The following is a 20358-nucleotide window of genomic DNA, read 5'->3' as shown; positions in this document are numbered from 1 at the left end:
TTAATATCACAATTCACCATAATAGTTGCACTATTTGTCATCCATTTTGATGAAACCATAATATAATAAAAATGATAGTTTCAGCAAGTGAGTTTTTGCATATATTAAAATGCAGACTTTTACAACAGCAACAAAAATGTGCAAACTCCTTTTCTCCCCAAAGTAACAAAACAAAACAAAACCTTATACTGAGGTATTTAGTCATGCTATCAATTTCAACAGAAGCAGGGGAAAAGAGAATCTAATGGATATCGCTTTGGATGCCCCTGCACTGTTTCTTCGTGGGGAACGGGATCAGATCAGTAGCAGAGTCAGAAGACTGGGCCTGATCCAGTGCCCACTGAAGCCAAATCCAGTCTTTGTATTGACTTCAGTGGGCATTGGATGGACTCTCAGGGCCCAAATATGTTCTCATTGAAGCCAACGGCAAAACTCTAATGACTTTAATGGGAGGATCCAGCCTTCTAAAGCCTGATCATGTGAAATGGCGAGCGCTCTCCATTTTCCATTCTGAGCCCTCCGCATGGCACAGGATTGGGGCCTTAGAAAGGAGTACATGACAGGGCGATAATGGATCAGACATGCAGCACAGCCTGCTGTACCAAACAATAAAGGAAGGAAGAATGAATCCCTCCTTTAAATTTCTAACCAGGCAGGTATTCTTTTTCTTCCATACTTAGTTCCAAGCTCAACAAAATAAACATCTTAGCAGACCACCAAAACTGATACCACATATCGAGAGAGAGATGGTGAAATGTCAGGCTTTAAACATTTATTACGCAGATGATGTATTTTATAGCATACAGTGGTTCTGGATGTTCTATAAACAAGACTGAATTGCCATGAAGAGTGATCTCCCTTGTCTTAACAGTCTAGGAAAAGCAGAAAATGATGTTTTTCTCCCCTAGTACAAATAGCTAGTCTCTTCCGCCCCAAAAAAATATTTTTCCTTTTCTCTTTTTTTAAAAAGCGCCTAGTTTAACAAATCTGATAAATGATTAAATTTTCAAACACAATAAATACATTTAAAAAAATCATTGTTAGCGTGACTGTGTTCTGAAGGAAACCACAACTCCCTTTGCTTTTGACACTGGACTTGGAAAGCTTTAGTGTTATTTCTCCTGGAGATCACAAAAGGATGGGATAACAGCTTAGTGGAAAGAACAAAATTAGTATAAATCCACAGAACGCCCGGAGGGGGAATAAAAATCAAGTTTAAGATTCTGAGACTTCTAAGTGAGAGGTGTTCGTAAAAATAAGGCGAAGCTTGTGAACAAAAATAAACCATAGGGGCTTCTATCAATTTTCCTTTCAAACTCATCCAACACGCCAAGAATAGATACAAAGTAGTCTCCTTCAGGGGGAAGGGGAGACCCAAGCATATCACTTACTTCACTACTCTCCCCTCTTTGTGTTTCACCTTTTATATAAATGATGTCTTCTCCAAACAGTGGTGAAATCCCTCGTGGGAAACCACACAAGTCACTTTGTGGAGAACTAAAACCTTCAATTCGGAACTAATTTCACTAGGAACCAGTCTAATCACATGCCATATAGACTCTGGGCAGATGGCTAACCACTTTGTAGTGGAAGACTCCACAAATCTGTTCTTCATTTGAGCTTCTCCCTCCCCCTTCATCCTCTCAGTAAATTTAGTTACTGTAACACTGAGAAAACGTTCTTTGCCTGTGCAGCTTCATCTCAGGGATTTCCCAACAGTATCACTGCTTTTCTCCACCTAGATCCTCAAACTGCAGGTGAGAAGATATCTTCTCAGGGCACAGGGCGGGACAAATTTAATGACCTATGGATGAAGGGCCAGATCCTGAGCTGGTGTGAACTGAGATAGCTTTAGTGATGCTACTCCAACTCACATCAGCTGAAGATCTGACCCGACATATCTGAGCCCTGGTCTACACGGAGGACCGGAGGGTGGAGGTGGGGGGATTGATCTAAGTTACACAACTTCAGCTACGTGAATAATGTAGCTGAAGTCAACGTACTTAGATCGACTTACTGTGGTGTCTTCACCTTGGTGAGTCGACTGCTGACGCTCCCCCGTCAACTCTGCCTGCACCTCTCGCAGTGCTGTAGTACAGGAGTTGATGGGAGAGCGCTTGGGGGTCGATTTATCGTGTCTAGACTAGACGCGATAAATCGATCCCTTCTGGATCGATCGCTGCCCGCCAATCCAGTGGGTAGTGTAGACATACCCTAACTGGACTTCCCGCCCCCTCCCTCCACTGATTTAATTTTAAAGGAACAATTTTTGAAATCTACGTTTATTGAGAACACAAAGGTTGAAACTGGGCAAAGCTAATGAAGAAACATAAATGGTAACTCATGTTCCTTCAAAAGGTAACTCAGTGCACACTAAGGCTATGTCTACACTAGAGAGTTTACAGCAGCAGAGCTGTCCTGATGCATCTGCGCCGCTGTAAGATCTCTCGTGTAGCCACTCTATGCCCATGGGAGAGAGCTCTCCTGTTGACATAATTAAACTACCCCCAATGAGCAGCGGTAGCTATGTCGGCAGGAGAAGCTGTCCCACCGACAGCACAGTACACTCTACCACTTATGCCAGTGAAACGTATGTCGCTCCGGGGTGTGTTTTTTCACACCTCTGAGTGACAAAAGTTTGCTGACATAAGTGCTAGTGTAGACATGGCCTTAATAATTACAGGCTCTGGCGGCTATAAAGAATAGAAACAACAAACAAACTCACTTGGATTTTTGTACTTGACCTTACCATGAATTGGTGAAAATATTAAAAACAGAGATGGTTTTACAGTGCTGATTTATAGACATTTCTAGTGAACCTATAATATTGGTTCTAGTTGTATCTTGGCACCACTGCTTCTGCTGGACACTTTCCACCACAGAGCATCTTATAGAATTCATGTTATTTACACCAGTTACTGATGATGCTTTCACATTCATATAGTGGACAGTCTCTCACTATTGAGAAACCTGGAAACATAAATTGGTGACCACTCTTAGATGGAGAAAAATGCTATTTTGTCCTGTTTCTTTCATTCCTTAGCAATGCTGTTCAGGGGTAGCAATGTCATAGGTAAAGTTTATTGTTATCAATGGACTTTCAAAAGATATGATTGATGGTGTGTATAGTTCCAGGGGAAAAAATACATTTTCAGTCAACATTTAGATTCATGGGTACCCATGGAACAATCAAAATTTCAAATTACAAAGCAGTTAATGGCAGAATGAACACACTTTAATTGTCAGATACAAATCACGAATCATTGAAAGATGGATTTCACATCACGAGAAGTTCTTAGACACTGTCCAAAAAAGGCTGGGGGAAAATTTCAGGGCTACAGAACAAAGTAACAGGCCAAATCCATTAAACCTGAATACTGGGTACAGGACTGCAGCTAGAAGGCAACCTCTAGTAAAGGAAAACTATGAATAAACCCTCATGGCTGGCGGCGGAGAAGCATTTGAACAGAATTACTGTCATGTGGCTTGGCTTTGCTTCTTGGTGCTCCAAGAAAATTCCCAGTGATTAGGTGAAAATTCAAGTCTTAGAAATGCAATTTCCAATTCTTCTCTGGGTTCTTCTTTTTCCCTTCCTTTGATACATTCAGAGGTCAATTTTGAAATGTTGCAGACTATACTGGGTGAAAGACAGGAGCCACAGAAGCTGGCATGTATACTGGGAGGGCTGGGAACAGGAGCTGGAGATCGTGGTTATTGGAGGGCTCAATTCGATCATTCACACATTTCCCCATATGGCCTGTATTTTAGGGGCTGTTTTCATTAAAAAAAAAACAACAACCCCAAAAATAAAACAAAAAATCACTTTTAAATTCTTTGTTCAAGTCTGAAAAAGTAGCAGCAGCACGTGGATATAGTAAGCTGCTTAAATAATTATTCTGATTGGCTGTGGACATTCTAAAGCAATCAAATAATCAACTGTGGATAACCCACGTATCACATTACATCAACCTTGAACATTTTTGTTTTCCATCTTTAGCATCGTCTTGAAATGGGGGTGAGTAGAGTTTGTGTTCAGGTTGGTAAAATTTCATGACAATTCTGTGAGACTGCACTGAATCCAGTCTTAAGCAGTTGCTTCTTTCACACCCCAAGGGGCAAGGCATCAGAGGGCAAACAAGGAGGGTTTAGATTCAATGGCTACAGCCCTGAACCTTATAACACTGTTGGGCTTTGTTGTTCTATAAAGTCCAATCTCTCACGGATATTCACTATAAAATATTGCTGCCCCTACTGTGACACAGTTTTCTCACAGACAACCTAATGCTGAGGTACTGCAAGTGTCAGTCTTCAGAGAGCTAACCCCTTGTCATCCCTAGACTGTTTCTGGAACTAGAAATCAGTCTTTCCAGAGAAGTCGAGTGCATTAGGCAATTTTTTACAGCTGAATCAAGGTCTTCTCTTTCTTTCCTGGACACGGTACTGATGAGGATTCTGTATCCTGCTGTTTTCTCTTGCTTTGTATGCACCTTAGAAAACAGCAGGAAACAGAGAAGTTTCGAATAACTGTGAACCATAAAACAAATCTTCTCTCCTCTTGTGGTATTTTCTTTGTTGGAAATTTTTGCCCTCAAACTTGGCTTCCTGCAAATAATTTCCCCCCAAGTAACGGAGAAATCTGGTTCTCTTATACTGAACATCCAAAAAAGATCTGGATTGAATCTTTGTTCTTGTCAACAAGCAGGCAGAAATTCAATCTACTGGTCTAAGTTGTGGAGTTCAGATCCAGATCTGTATTGCCTCAAGGTGGGTGGGTATTTGGACCTGGGGGTTTGTGTTTGGGTCTCATGTTTAATCAGGAGCTACACTCCAGTTTCATGGCGCCAGAGGTGGGTTGCCGAATCCATACTTCTTACTGTCAGGGGAAAGGGAAGAAAACTGAACAACAGGAGAAAAGCGAAGAAAAAATTGGAATATACCATCCTCCCATATTATAAGCACTGATCAGTAGCGCCCTAATCACAAACTGACTTTTGGAAAACAGCTTGTGAGTGTTACAAACACCAAAACAGATTTTCCAAGTGAGTTTCTGAGACCTGTTGCAATAATGAAATAAGGCAGATATTAATCTCTTAATGGTTAGATTCACCCAACATTGGCAGCTATGCTCAGATCACAGGTGCCTGGAGGGAGGGTTATGTACTGTCACTTCCTTCTCTAATCTTCCATTGTAATAAGTGCTGAACAAATAAAGGAAAATTTCCACCCCCCTAATTCTGTTAGACTTCATCAAGTAAGCACCAGAAGTGATGTAGTAAATAAAAGCATCAATAAAGAAGCAACCGCTAAGCCATGACATCATTTCCTGGTCACTGTACAGGAAGTGAAGTAATGGCCTGCCCATCCCTCTTTATCAATACGAAGTTACTGAAATAAGTAACTTCAAAGCATGTTTCAAATACGGGGCTGGAACAGATCTCCTTTTCCAAAAAAGAAACTGAAGTTAGTCAACAGGATCCATAAATCTGGTTAATGTTACTCACACTCCAAATGGTAAATATTGTGTTTACGTCTATCTCTCACAAATTTCTTGCCTTATATTATACATTAAAGCCCTAAGCCTGCAAGTTGATGAGCACCCACAAATCCTGCTGGCATCATTGGGAATTAAAGTCATGCTGTCCTGGGGCACTGGCCCCTAAGGAAGGGTTTGGTGGGCAGCTTTGCTCTTCTTAGGAATTACAGACTTGCTACAGAATAGATACTTAAAAAAAAATAAATGTACCATATGCTTAGAAGCTGCGGTTTCTCTGCCAAACTTGCATGTGCTTCAAAACTAATACTTGTTTTACGACTGACACGGATCCATCTCAGTCTAAAAGCATGTTGCACACTTAACATCTCACCTTCTTCCCTAATCAAGTCAAGTCACTGGCTTCACCTCTCATGCTAGACTGATCTGCCCTAGGGGCATTCTGCAAACACTTCCCAGCATTGCCAACCCCACTTCAGCTTCACTGGTATGAGCATTGTGGAGAACCCTAGAGTAGACAGAGCACTAGGGTTTTTAAGCATGTATATCACCTAATCCTGCTTGGATCAGGTCTAGAGAACACAGTGCTTAAATTGCTGCCAGCAGCCTCTCTATAAAGGGCTCCCAATGTTTCTAACACCAGTGAAACTGCACTAGTGTTAAATATGGTGGGACAAGTAGATGTGATGGCTGCTGCCTTTACTAACACACTGCAGATTGAACTGGGCACCTCCAGAGCTCAAAAAGCATGAGCTGCGACAGCTTGCACTAAAGAATCAGATCTCTTTAGCTGGGGCTGTAACAGACACATCTCTCTGCGCACCAGGCATGGAGGCTGGGGACCTGTAACACACGCTCACCAGTGAGTTACATCCTTCCTCGGATCCAAGGAAGCTCATCCTCAGTGTCTGAGGCCCACAGCAGTTTGAATTCCAGACAAGCTTCCACTACGTGACAGCTGCCATCTTGTCTGACCCACCAGGGATTGAACCACAGATCGCCAAAGCTAAAAGCATGAGCTGTTACAGTTCGAGCTGAAAGTCCCTAGCTGGGGCTGTAACAGACTCATATCCTCTGTGAATTGGACACAGAATGGGAATTGTAACACACACGCACCAGTGGGTTACACAGGTAAGGCCAGTGAGGTGTACTGTGGCTTCCTTCTCGTACTACCTCTAACTCCATCTCTAGCCACTCACATTGCTCTCCTCTTTACACTTCATTTAGTGGAACGAAACAACCCGCTCTGACCCTCCTCCATATCAGAGGCTGTATTAGTTACACCGACTAAACAGACTATGCTTCTGGCAAAGCAAAAGACGGAAACAGCCTCCTTCTGAGTTCCACGTCTATGCAATGCAAACTGAGAGACGCTGGTTAGGAAAGTTTAGCTAATTAGAAGCCAAACCTGAAAGCTATATTTTCGGCTTTTCTTTTTTCCTTTCCAATGCCATATACTTGTCACCTTCTGTTTACCGGTTTCCAAAGAAGAACTTCAAGTCTTAATTTTTCCCTCACCTTGTCTATTATTAGGACCAAGCATAAGGGACCTGGTTTAAATGTATAATAACAACTGTGACAGTAATTACAATAAAGCACTCTTTAAACAAACAAACAAAGTCAGTTACAAAAAATAAATGGATTATAGTTTAGTGGATGAGGAATACTGCGTCTTTAGTAGCAAACAGCTGCAGAATGCCTGTGTTTCTTAGAGTTACCAGCTCAGAGTGTGCATTTTTTCAATTACCTTGATAGGTTACTGGCAAGAAGACTGTGGCTATGATACTTCTAAAGTGGCTTTTGGATTTTTTTAACTTCTTCTTCCAATTTAACACCCTCGTGCCAACCATTCAAGCGCTCACATTATAATGTTATTTTCATGTTTCAAAGTTGATAGCAAATGTCCGTTTAAAAAAACCTAATAAAACAACAACAAAGAAAAATGAAAACCCAGTGCAAATAAATAAATCATCTTGTGTGAAATCCTAACCTAGAATCAGGTGTTCGTGGGGATTTTGCGGAGGGAAGGTCAGGGGGAGAATAAAAAGTTGAAGACAAGAAGAGGGGGAAAAAATAATGAAAGCTTCGCTTTGACAAAAGCCGTCAATTACCGGCGTCTGGTGTGGAACGTGTCTTTCTTTGTCCTCCCAAGACATCTGCTGTGTGTTGTCTCCTGCCAGTTGGCTGGTGCAAGCCAAGAGAATGGCGTGAAAACAATGCTAGCCTGCACTTCCACTTGCTTTTCAAATTCTCCATGTTCTTTCTAAAGCCAAACAATAACACGGCGGGATGCGCGGCTGCATGAGCAATGATTTAATAAAAGAAACCTGAAACAAAAACTCAGCAGGAAAGAGGGGTGGTGCTCCGCAACGCAGCTGAAAAGAAACATGCTCCCCTGCCCCCCAACCTCATGAACATATTCTTAAGCATGCTGGGGTTTGTCTTCTTAGGTATTTTCTCATAAAGGTTCTTGCTTCTCTCTCCAGTAGCTGATCAATTTGTAGCACAGTTCCTTCCTGTTTCCTTTTAAGGTGCATGTCTTCTTCCTGCTCCCTTCCATCCCCACCGCCCTGCGTTCTCAGGCTGTCAGTTTCTGGATTGTCTTGTTGTAGTACTGTGTGATGGTGGGCGTCAGGGGGTTCCAGTTGTTGGCGTGCAGCTCAATGACCTCGAGGAGGAGGGACCGTGTCAGCATGGACTCCGAGGGGCACAGCATCTTGTCACGTGCTATTGCCAGCAGCTCTGTCATCATCTCAGGCAGCTGGTCCTCCAGCAGCCGGCCTGTGCTTTGCAGCTGTCAAGAGAGAAGGGTTGAAAGTTGCATGTTAAAGTGCAAGTCAACACTCCGGCGTTTATTATTGTTTAGTTTTAAAACTATCCTGGTTGCGACTAAGATGTCAGCTTGGGCTTGTCATGTGGGGTGGTGGAGGACCCAAGGGATCTAAAGCTCAGTTAATCACAGCATTGCTACCAGAATCCCTCACTTTGTGGAGACTCTCCTGGAAAGCTATCCTGCCGGCACCCATGCTTGTAAATTATTAAAGTGCAGAGCTGGATGCAGGCATATGGAACCTCTGAAAAAGTGAAGTTGGCTGCAGAGAAACAACGGCATTAGAACCACAGATGGTCTGATGTTTGCTGTCATGTAACAACTTAAGGGCTTCTGGAGGCTACACTGAACAGCATTCAATTATAAGGACAAAATATTTACATAATAGGGCTGATTTCCAAAAGTGTAGCCATCCTTTCTGGAGATGAAGTCCTCACCTGCATTTGGCACCTGCAACTGAGATACGAGTGCAAATTTTGAGATCTTGTACGCTGAACTACCTGGTTATGGGTGCAAATGTGACATAGGTACGGTGTGATAACTGGGCCTACAAATTTATCTTTATTGTGAGCTCAACTGTAAGTAAGTTTATAAAGTGTCACAATAATCTGTGACAATAAATGTTGATGGGAAAAGATACAAAAGAGATACAAAGACTGAATTAGCCCAAATAAAAAGGCCCTACTGATATAACTCAAGATCATGCCTGGCAAACAAGAAAAGTGCAACCGTGAATTAATGAACCAAAATTGGTGTGTCAGAAATTAGGCCTAATTGGTGGACAAAATAAGGAGGGGGGTAGGCTATTCCAGTCAAAACTCTCCTTTTTGTGTCCTCCAAAAGAGACTTTGGGGAGAAAAAGCTGGCTAGCGCGACCCTGCCTGACTGAAAGATGAGAGATGAGGAAAGAGCAAGCTTTATCAATATGGCTGCCACTCCCATCGTCTACTGGGATCCACAGGACCTTCTTCATCCTAACCCTGAAAGATGTCCTGACCAGACTGGGCCAGAGAGAGGGAGACAGATGCTGACATCACTACCTCCATCAGCTTCAGATCCCAAACACCACCTGGAATGTGAAACTTTGTCTCCTACATACTGTGTCCTTTTCCTTCCCTACCTTAATCATTCTCTTTCCTCTCTCTCCCTCCTTTTTCCTTTTGTCTAATAAGAGTCTGGTTTAGATGGCCAAGCTTGCATATTTTGCCACACTGCTATAAGCCTGTGACCAGAAAGGCAGCTAAATGCAATGCCAAAAACATCTGATGCTGGTAGAAGTTTGCCAGGTCTCAGAGTGGCTGCTAAGGTGAATACATGTTCTTCTTGTACTTTTCCAGCAGCAGGGCTGCAGGTGAAAGATGAAGTTTTGATCTTTGCTGTATTTTTCGCTCCTCTTTTTGTGTGTGTTCACCTTGTTTTGTCTTAACGGAAGCAAGATTGTGCTTTAAGAACAGCAACAATAACAGCTCACAAGAACAAAATCAGGGACAAAATCAGAAAGGCCAAGGCACAAAATGAGTGATACCAACAAGAGACAGAAAAGGCCAAAAGAAGAGGTTCTTTAAATACATTGGGAGCAAAAGAAAAATGAAGGAAAGTGTAGGTCCTCTACTTAGCAAGGAAGGAGAGCTAATAAGTGATGACACCAAAAAGGTGAGATGTTTAATGCCTATTTTCTTGAGCCTTCACTAAAAAGGTTAATGGTAACCAGATACTCAACACAATTAATATTAACAACAAGGAGGAAGGAATATATGCCCAAATAGGGAAAGAACAGGTTCAAGAATATTTAGGTAAATTAGATGTATTCAAGTGGGCAGGGCCTGATGAAATTCATCCAAGGGCCTTAAGGAACTAGCTGAAGCAATCTCAGAACATTAGCAATTATCTTTGAGAACTCAGAGGATAGGCATGGTCTCAGAGGACAGGAGAAAAGCAAACATGGTATCTATCTTTTAAAAGCGGAACAAAGAGGACCCAGGGAATTGTAAACCAGTCAGCCTAACTTTGATACCTGGAAAGATACTGAAATAAATTGTTAAACAATCAATTTGTAAGCACCTAGAGGATAATAGGATTATAAGGAATAGCCAGCATAGATTTGTCAAGATCATGCCAAACCAACCTAATTGCCTTCTTTGACGGGGTTACTGGCCTAGTGGAAAGGGGAGGGGGAAGGACACAGCAGATGTGATATATCTTGGTTTTAGTAAGGCCTTTGATACAGTTCCACATGACATTCTCATACGTAAACTAAGGAAATACGGGGTAGATGTAATTAGTTTGAAATGGGTGCACAACTTGTTGAAAAACTGTACTCAAAGAGGAGTTATCTATGGTTCACTGACAAATTGGGAATGCACGGTACATTTAGTGGGGTCCCAGAGGTGTCAGTCCTGGATCCGATAGTATTCAATATTTTCATTAATGACTTGAATAATGGAGTGGAGAGCATGCTTATAAAATCTGTAGATGATACCAAACTGGAAGGGGTTGCAAGCACTTTGAAGGGTAGGATTAGAACACAAAACTACCTTGATAAATTGGAGAATTGGTCTGAAATCAGTAGGATGAAATTCAATAGAGACAAGTGCAAAGTAGTTCACTAAGGAAGGAAAAATCAAATACACAACTACAAAATGGGGAATAATTGGCTAGGTGGTAGTACTGCTGAAAAGGGTCTGGGGGCTATAGTGGATCACAAATTGAATATGAGATAACAATGTGATGTGAAAAAGGCTAATATCATTCTGGGGTGTAGTAACAGAAATGTTGCATGTAAGACACAGGACGGAACTATCACGCTGTACTCGGCACTGGTGAGGCCTCACCTGGAGCACTGTGTCCAATTCTGGGTGCAACACTTAGAAAAGATGTGGACAAACTGGAGCGAGTTCAGAGGAGGGCAACAAATGTGATAAAAGGTTTAAAGAAAACCTGACCTACATGGAAAGATTAAAAATATTGGGCATGTTTAGTCTTGAGAGAAGACAACTGAGGGGGTACCTGGAAACAGTCTTCAAATACATTAAGGACTGGTATAAAGAGCAGTGATTGATCATTCTCCATGAGCACTGGAGGTAGGACAAGAAGTAATGGGCTTAATCTGAAGCAACAGAGATTTAGGTTAGATACTCACTTTCTAACTATAAATTAAGCTCTGGAAGAGGCTTCATCATCACTTCCCGAGGTCCCTTCCCGCCCTACATTTCTATGATTCTCTAATCTTGCTCAAATAACTGGTAGTCTTCCCTCTTCTCAGTGTTACTCACTAGGTCCTGTATTGAGGCCATGTATTCCTAAGCCTGCCAAAAAATTTTTTTAACAAAATATACTACTGAACATTCAGTGGTATATCGTGAAGAACTGAACAGTCAGAGTGGGAATTTGAAAGCACTCACTCCAACGGGAGTAGTGCTGAATGCTTTACCAAATCCCACTCGAAAATCAATCTGACAAAACAAAATGCATGCTGTGAGGTGATAGTCTGGGTTTTTAAAAAGCGACAAGGAGTCCTGGGGCACCTTATAGACTAACAGACGTATTGGAGCATAAGCTTTTGTGGGTGAATGTCCACTTCGTCAGACGTTTTTAAATGTTCATTCAGTAATTTTGCTGATTCACAAGTGTCAGTTAACCCCTAGTCATTAGTGTGAATTTAGGAAGGTTGTACTGAATTGGTAATCTATATAGAACGATGATTTTCATTTATCAGGTATGGTGCACTTCCTCTGAGAGTCTCAAATTGCTTTAAAACAATGAATCCTCAAAACATTCTTGTGGGATAGAATACAGCATTGCAGCCATTCAGCAAAGGTGGAAATTGAGGTACAGAAAGGTTGGTGACTAGTCCCAGTTCACACCATACCCATGGCAAGGCATGGACTAGAATGCATGTATCCAGAATGCCAGACTCTGCTCCAGCCATAATGCTGCAAATCCTTTTCCTATTATCTTCTTATGGTAGCGTCAGCTATTATTAAGGTTGCTCCACACTTTCCATTATTAGACCCTGTTTTCAGTTGTTTATAACGTTGCCAATCTTTAACCATTTGAGCTGAAATTTCCCAAGCCAGGTGTCTGCCTCAGCCTGAGTCTTTTTGGAAAATTTCAGCCAAAACAATTCAGCCATTTCCAAGAGAGACACTAGTGAAAAATAAGTTGTTTTGGCCATGTTAAATTCTGGCAACTGTTTCTTTGAAATGCTTTCGTGCCTCCAACTTTGAAGCAGGAACTTGAGATTTGGCAAGGGGGTGGGATGGCCTTTGTGTCAGGGATGTGCCTTTTGTCAGCCTCTCGAAAAACTGCCCAAATTTGGCCAAGTTAAAATCCTTCAAAAAAAAAAATATTGCAGTTTGCACATGCTCAGTAGTGACTTGCTAGAGCTTTGAAGCTAAAATCTCTGACCATTCCATCCACACTGAGCATGCTCCTCCATCCAGGGCAGAGAAGAACTTTTCCCTGGAATTGCAACTCTCAGATGATGTGGGCCATGCCAGGGTTGGCCCCTAAACTAAGAGCAGGGAGACTGTCTCTCCTGTGCTCTTAGCATTCGCCTCTCCTGCCACCCAGGCAGTGTGGAGGAAGAAACAGCCTTTTTCAATTGGAGAGGGGACAAGAACCATACGGGGGGGTGGGGGAAGGAGGCAGATTTGGAGAAGGATCATTGGGTGGGGAAGACAATGCATGACTGAGACTGAAGGCTCGGGTGGGGTGGGAAGAGGGAGAATGGGACAGGAAGCCATGTGGGGAGACTGGAACTGGAAGCTGGGTGGCGGGAGGCAGTTTCATAGATTTTAAGGCAAGAAGGGACCAACAGATCATCTAGTCTGACCTCAAAGGAGATCGGGACTAGCTGGGCAAAGAGACTGGGAACCAGTGTGGTGGGGGAAAGGGATGGGGAGGGGAGACAAATTTGACAAGAAGCCAGGGTGCAGGGGAGAATGGGACTATCTGCAAAGAGACTGGGACAAGGAACTGGAGGGGAAAGGGAGGGAAATGGGATGGGGACAAGAGCTTGACAAGAAGTCCAGAAAGGGAGACTGGGACCGGGAACCAGTGGAGATGGGGAACACATAGGCTGGATGGCAGGCAGCGGGAGGCTGTCAGGGAAGCGAGACAGATCAGATGAAGAGCCAGAATTCCCAGGACTGGAGCTGTAAGTGACAGGGAGAACAAGCAGAAGAATCTGTGCCCACTACAGCTCATATCCCTTTCGAGCCTGGAATGGAACTCATGATTCCTGATTCTCACCATTTCACTGCTGTCAGAGAATATCTGTGAAACCTACTGGCAGAGTGTTTCACCCCCACTCTAGTGCTGGTCCGCACAGAGGATGACAATCTACCACTGCTATCCGGTATTCCATTAGCTCAAGTGGCAGAGGCCTGTGCGGTGGATCTCGGACAGTCTTTTTGTTCTGTGGGCAGCACCTAGCACAGTGGGGTCCTGGTCCATGACTAGGGTGCCTAGGTGCTACAGAAATACAAATAATAAATATGAATAAAGGTTCCAACCATGCTGGTGACCCATGTGGGTTTCAATATGATGCCACATGATGGAATTTCAATGTTTTCAGTTAGTTTTTTTTTAAACCTAGGAAATTACATACAAAAATTCATTAAAAGAACATTAATGTTAGAAAGGCAAGCACTCATACATTAGGAGATGTCAGAATTAAGGTAGTCTATGCAACCTTATTCAGCCCCTTGGTGTTTCTGCCTTATGACCACGAGACAGTCTTTAATTACATCATCCCATATTATTTTTTCCACAGGACCCCTGTCTCCTTCAATGCACAGGAGGGAGATGCTCTGGGGTTGACTCAGGTTTGGGTAGTGAAGGAGGCTGTTATCTGTAGGATCCCTGGCTCATTTGTTGCAGAGGTTGGAAGGTGTGTAGTGAAGAAGGCAGGGGATTACAGAAGACAAAGGAAGGTCTCATGCTTAAGGCAATTGAATGCTGCTCTGGAGAAGTGGATTTTATCCGTGCCTCTGCCACAAAGAGTCCCTATGTGATTCTGAGCAAGTCCCTTAAACCAAACTTTTCACAAGTGGTCACTAATTGTGTATTCTCATTTTCTGGGTGCCTGGCTTGAGACACTGGGGTCTGGCCTGCCCAAGTGCTGAGCACTCGCAGGTGCAACTGACGTCAATGGGAGCTGTGCTTTGAACTTATAAAGGGCACAGGCAACCTTAATTCTGGCATATCCTAACTTCTGAATGCTTGACTTTGCTACCTTGATGTTCTTCTTAACATAGGCTTTTTAAAAGTGTAATAGAAAATCTAAAGCAAGAGTCAGTCGGGTAGCGTGGCACTGTGTGCACAGTGATGGGACTCATACTTAGGATTCTAGGCCCCAGGCCTGGTTGAGACCGAGCGTGCAGTGTATATACCTAAAGTGATGGCTCATCTTTAGGGGCTAATGAGACGCTCCAGATTTCACTGATGACTGCCAATCAGAACACTGCATTGAGGGTGGCACAGGCCTATCATAAGGACGGTCAGCCAGGGGGAAAGCAGAAGCAGCATGTAAGGACAGAAGAACTATGGGGGATTGAATTGGGAAGGGAAAGGGAAAGAAAATCCTCAGCAATTGAAAATAAATCAGGGCAGTTAGAGGAATGTCAGTCTTTGAGCGGAAAGTGTCCTGTGTCATATAGGAGCTTGGGGAAAACAGTTGTAGCCCTATCTTAAGACATTTTAACATCTCGGACGGGGAACCAAGCTCTAGCAAGATTCCACTGTGTGCAGTAGATGGGACCTTAAATGGATTTTGTAACCACGTCCAAAGCTTTAGCCTGGTTACCGAGCCCTGGAAAAGTCCTGTTGAGATGAGAGATTGGAATTGCATTGGAAGTGAGACAGGGAACAACTGGGTTATATCTGGGTCGTCTGACCCAATTTGATTTGTGCTGCAAAGAGGAACTCAATACTTCACCCTTGTGGTCATTAAGTGGTTAGGACATTAACTTAACATTTCACTTGTATAATGGCCCTTCCAGGAGCTCAGAGCCAGCACACACTGGGCTGGGCACTTTCTCAGTACTGACTCATGTTGAATCGCCAGTGTTATTTCAGATATTCCCCACCTACTACAGGCCTGCCTTGACTATACATAGCTTGTGATGGGACCACAACACAAAGCAATAAGGCTGCAGGATGTAGTTTGCTATATTCAAATATAATGAAACAGACACACCCTTTTCACAGACAAGGTGTTGTGGGATTTTTGATGATCATGGGTGGTCAGGAGCTTGGTTTCACACCTTGGCCTGGGGTCATTTGTAGCACAAGGCTGTGGGACAGAAATTGTGGTCCCTCTTGAGAACTTTCATTTTGGTTGCAATGTCCCTCAAATAAACAAGTTAAAAAAAGAAATATAAAAAAGAGGGCCTGATTCTCCACTGCTTGCCCTCCTGTCACCATTTACCTCTGCACAGACCAAGTGCAAAGGTGGGGGGATGCAAACACCACCATTCTGATTTTACAGCCACTTGGAACAGGTGTAAACAATGACACAAGGTGCAAAGCTGTGAAGAATTTGGCTCGGAATATCTGAGGTCCCAACAGCCCCTTCATACCTCCATGGAACAGCAAAGGACAGCGTCTTCTTTCACATCCTGAGATTGCAACAACTGCAAGAGAGAGAGAGAGAAAAAGAGGCAGTCAGTTATTAAAGCATGCCTTGTTTCTACTGCATTATAATCCCTCCCCTACCAAACTGCTCCTTCCATGTTTTGACCTGTGTTCGCTTTCCTCACAGCCACAGCAGGGAAAAGAAGAAAGCGGAGGGGAAAAAGGAAAGATGTCTCTGGTGTGAATTAAGAGAAACAAGACCCGAATGCAGCATTTCCACTGATGAGACTGAGGAAGCAGAGAAGAACATACATAGTAGATAATAACTTTCAGGGTAAATGTTAAGTGTGTAGCGAGAGTTTTTATGACGTAGGTAACTGTACACAAGGAAATGTGCTGAGTCCCACCAAGTCATTTCACATACATAGGTGATTAAATATCCATCACATGATAATTTTCAGCCATTGACAGTCTGGACTGCAGTTGAAGCAGTAAGTAGAAGTGAAGGGCTTTCTATGCCCTTTTCGAATTAGAAAGCATAGGAAGCATTAAGAATTTGCACCCTGAACCTGATGGTCTCTTTCAGAGCCGTTCTTCTGAACAATGCGAGAATTACATTGCACGAGAGCATCATTTCCTACACACAGGGATTGATTTTACTTCCTGATTTTACTTCACTGATTTCACACTCCTGTAATTCCACTGATTCCCAACTATGCCGAATCGTGTTTAAAGCCAGCTCATAAACATGGCTGTGAGGCCAGTGCAAACACAACCATTACATAGGTGGGAAGGAACAGCGCAGAGTAAAGGTAGTGATGAGCGGGGGCCCTTTCAAACGCTGCTCCATGGAGAAGGGACAGATGGGGTGGGAGAGGGGGCTCTTCCCACCTGCTATCATAACAAGCTAATAATAAACATGGAGCAGTTAAACAGTGCTGGGGTATTGCCTCCTCTCGAGATGGGGTTTCAAAAGCAGTTTTCATAGAATCATGGGCTAAGGCCTGGTCTACACTGGAGGTGGTGGGGGTTGATGTAAGATACGCAACTTCAGCTACGGGAATAGCGTAGCTGAAGTCGATGTATCTTATTTCGACTTACCTCCCGTCCTCACGGCGCGGGATCAACAGCCGCGGCTCCCTCATCGACTCTGCTTCCACCGCTCGCCCTGGTGGAGTTCTCGAGTCGACAGGAGCGCGTTCGGGGCTCGATTTATCACGTCTAGACAAGACACGATATATCGATCCCCGATAGATCGATCGCTATCCGCCGATCCGTCGGGTAGTCTGGACGTACCCTTAGAAGGGATCGCAAAGGTCATCTAGTCTAACCCTCAGTGAAGATGCAGGAGTTTAGTCACATTACGCCCTGTCTGCACTGGAGGCTGGACTGTGCTAGACAAAACCATTTCTAAAATGGCTGATTTGTGCAGCACAGGCAGGGCTGAATCAATGCCTCCCGGGCTAGCTTAGATGGCTGCGCATAAGCTGCCGACAGAAATAACAGATCTCTAAGCTACTCCTCAAACCTAAGGGGGCTAAACTGGCTGAGACACCTCACATTTGCATGCAAGGGCTGCTGGCTGGTTAGATCTTTGCAGGTTGGGGTTACAGAGCTCAGGGCCAGGGATTTTGTTATTTGGCCAGTGATTTTGTAACCCTTTCCAAAGGAATGTTATTCTGATATCTTCTCCCTTTGTCTCCCTGAGTATCCTAGGTGTAGGAGAAGAGTCCGTGGGGCTGGCACCCCTGCTAGACTGCACCCTCTGAGTGGCTCCTATACACTGGCAGGCTGGCACGGCTGCCAACAATCTTGTTACCTCACTGCCTGCCTCCGTAGCCCTGGGAGATCTCTTCTGTATCGACCCTTGGCTCCAAGACCTCAGCGCTGAACTGCATAAGAGCCATATCCTGAATTCCCATGGCATGTGTGACACCCAGTCCCAATGGGAAATCAAGTCAATGGAAGTCACATGCATGCAGAGTGCACAGTTTGACCCTGAGGTAATGAAGTTTGCACCATTCAACTGCTGTTGGAATTGCAACTTTGAAGTGTCTGGCTTTTGTGTGATCAAAGTCTCATCCTAATAAATAGCATTAGCAGTTTAATGTATTTTATCCAAATGTATTATTTATGCCTATTATGTAAGTGTCCCTCCTACATTATAATTATGATCTATATTTAAAAATTTATAACTCCACACTGTATATTGGGGTGGGCAAACTTTTTGGCCTGAGGGCTGCATTGGGTTTCTGAAATTGTATGGAGGGCTGGTTAGGGGAGGCTGTGCCAGGCATGGCCCGGCTCCCACCCCTTATCCGACTCCCCTCTGCTTCTCGCCCCCGATGCACCCCCCACCCCAGATTCCTGTCCTATCCAACCCCCTTGGTTCCCTGTCCCCTGACCGCCCCTGGAACCTCCCCGCCCCCGACTGCCCCCTGCCACCATATCCAACCCGCCCCTCATTCCTGACTGCCCCCCGGGAACCCTGCCCCATCCACCCCTCCTTGTCCCGACTGCCCCTGGAACCCCTGCCCCAACTGCCCCCTGCTGCCCCATCCAACCCCCGCCCTCCTTCCTGACTGCTCCCCCGGGACCCTTGCCCCCATTCAACCCCCCTGTTCCCTGCCCTCTGACTGTCCCGCACCCTAACCACCCCCCCAAACTCCTCTGCCCTCTAACCCCCCCCGCTTCCTTTCCCCTTTACTGTGCTGCCTGGAGCACCAACGGCTGGTGCCGCTACAATCACGCCACCCAGAGCACCAGGACAGGCAGCGGTGCCGCCCGGCTGGAGCCAGTCATGCCACCACGCAGCACAGAGCACCGGGTCAGGCAGAGGCTCTGCAGCTGCGCTGCCCCAGGAGCTCACAGCCCCGCCGCCCAGAGCATTGCGCCGGTGGCGCAGCGAGCTGAGGCTGCGGGGAGGAGCCGGGGTAGCCTCCCGGGCCAGGAGATCAGGGGCTGGGGGTCCCGCAGGCCGGATGTGGCCCACAGGCCATAGTTTGCCCACCTCTGCTGTGTATGCTACATTTGCAGAAATACTCCCACAGAAATCAGTCGTCTTTCCAAAACAGGCACTCACATCTATCAGGACAGCTACAAAATGTGGCAGAAGGAGCTTAACAGAATAGAGAAGACAGAGTAACAGGGAGGAGGAGCAAGAGGCAGACAACAGCACAGGTGAGAGGAGACTCACACACTTCTCTATCTAACCTGTAACCACCCCCTGGAGGCTTGGACTGTCCTGGGGAAAACTTCCTTTTGCTCCCGAGTCAGTTCCTCATATCAAGAGAAGCCACGGAATGAGAGAAGTGGTTGGAGAGTAGACAAAGTGTCTACTTGATTTCCTAACAGGAGGAGCCGCATGCCAGAATCTGCCTGACTGGTCGGATCATACCCAACCTTTGTTGCGAAAGGATTCTCACTTTTGCTCAGGGTTTCTGGTGCTAACAGCTTTGTAGACTGGAAGGAGACACCCCAACACTCATTTAGCTCTCTGGAAGGGAGGGCTCCTGCTTCCAAATTTCTGTATTCCTGGGACAGATACAGCATATGCCAATCTGTTTGGGAAAGCTAGCATGTCTGGAGGGCCCCAGGGGGTTACATGTTTTCATGAACAAATGCAAATAAACTTTATAGGCTCGCTTCCTGGAAATAATGTGTGCTGCATGGTTAGAGTGATTTCATGGGAGCTGTAATGCATTTTTCCTAGAATTCATTAATCTTTGCACTCAAATGGTCCACAATTTCTTTTACAAAGTAGTCCAGGAAAAGATACTTTACATGGACATTTTTGTGTGCGGCAAAGAAGCAAAACCAGATACGTGCCTGGCACGTGGAGATGACAAACTGCCATTTGTGCCAGTAGATGCTCCCGGAGCACAAGCAGCCTTGAGTCCGTGCCAGTGTTTTTACCATCCACTTTGGGAGAAGACAACCTATTTCTTTCAAAAACTGAAAGCATGTCCACACTAGTGGTGCTCAAAGGAATCTCAAGTGACTTACAAACGCAGCTGAAGTCTTACTGTATCCCTACGAGGATAGGGAAGTATTGTTATTTCCATGTTACAGAGGTAAACCGAGGCACAGAACAGTTAAATGTCTTGCTCAGTGTTAGCCGAGACACTAGCACCATGAACAGAATCTACGGACCCTGACACACAGTCCCATGTTCTTATCACTAGACTACATTCTGTATGAAGTAAGGATACATGAACATTTAAACGTATTGTTTAATTCCATTCTTCCTGTCAAACAGAGCAGGAACATTTTAAGTCCAGAGGCGTAAACTACACTGCATGCTTATTAACATTATTCCTGAAGGCACAGTGCTAATTACTAGAGATGTGTAAAATATTTCATGCAAAAGAAAAAAAAAATCAACATTTGCCACAAAGTTTCTAACAACACACAATGGGGCTGATGTAAAAACATACATAGAAAGATACATTTTTCATCT

General features: G+C 44.4%; 1 protein-coding gene across 11 annotated transcripts in view; it reads right to left on the bottom strand.

The window, feature by feature from the left end:
* The window catches only part of CTIF (cap binding complex dependent translation initiation factor), a 351966-nt gene that overhangs the window by 26869 nt on the left and 304739 nt on the right, over positions 1-20358 (bottom strand). For 4 of the 11 annotated variants that reach the window (XM_045021188.1, XM_045021185.1, XM_045021187.1 and 1 more), the window contains 2 exons: positions 15905-15958; positions 2184-8285 (listed from right to left, as the gene is read on the bottom strand). In XM_045021188.1, the coding sequence (XP_044877123.1) occupies positions 8070-8285; positions 15905-15958 (270 nt within the window). In that variant the 3' untranslated portion in view covers positions 2184-8069. Of the gene's footprint in view, positions 1-2183; positions 8286-15904; positions 15959-20358 lie in introns of those variants that run through there. The other 7 variants (XM_045021182.1, XM_045021183.1, XM_045021181.1 and 4 more) reach the window with 5 other exon arrangements.

Source organism: Mauremys mutica, chromosome 6 (assembly GCF_020497125.1).
Source record: "Mauremys mutica isolate MM-2020 ecotype Southern chromosome 6, ASM2049712v1, whole genome shotgun sequence".
Taxonomy (NCBI): Eukaryota; Metazoa; Chordata; order Testudines; family Geoemydidae; genus Mauremys; species Mauremys mutica.
Note: the sequence above shows the minus strand (reverse complement) of the source record. Positions and strands in the feature narration are given on the sequence as shown.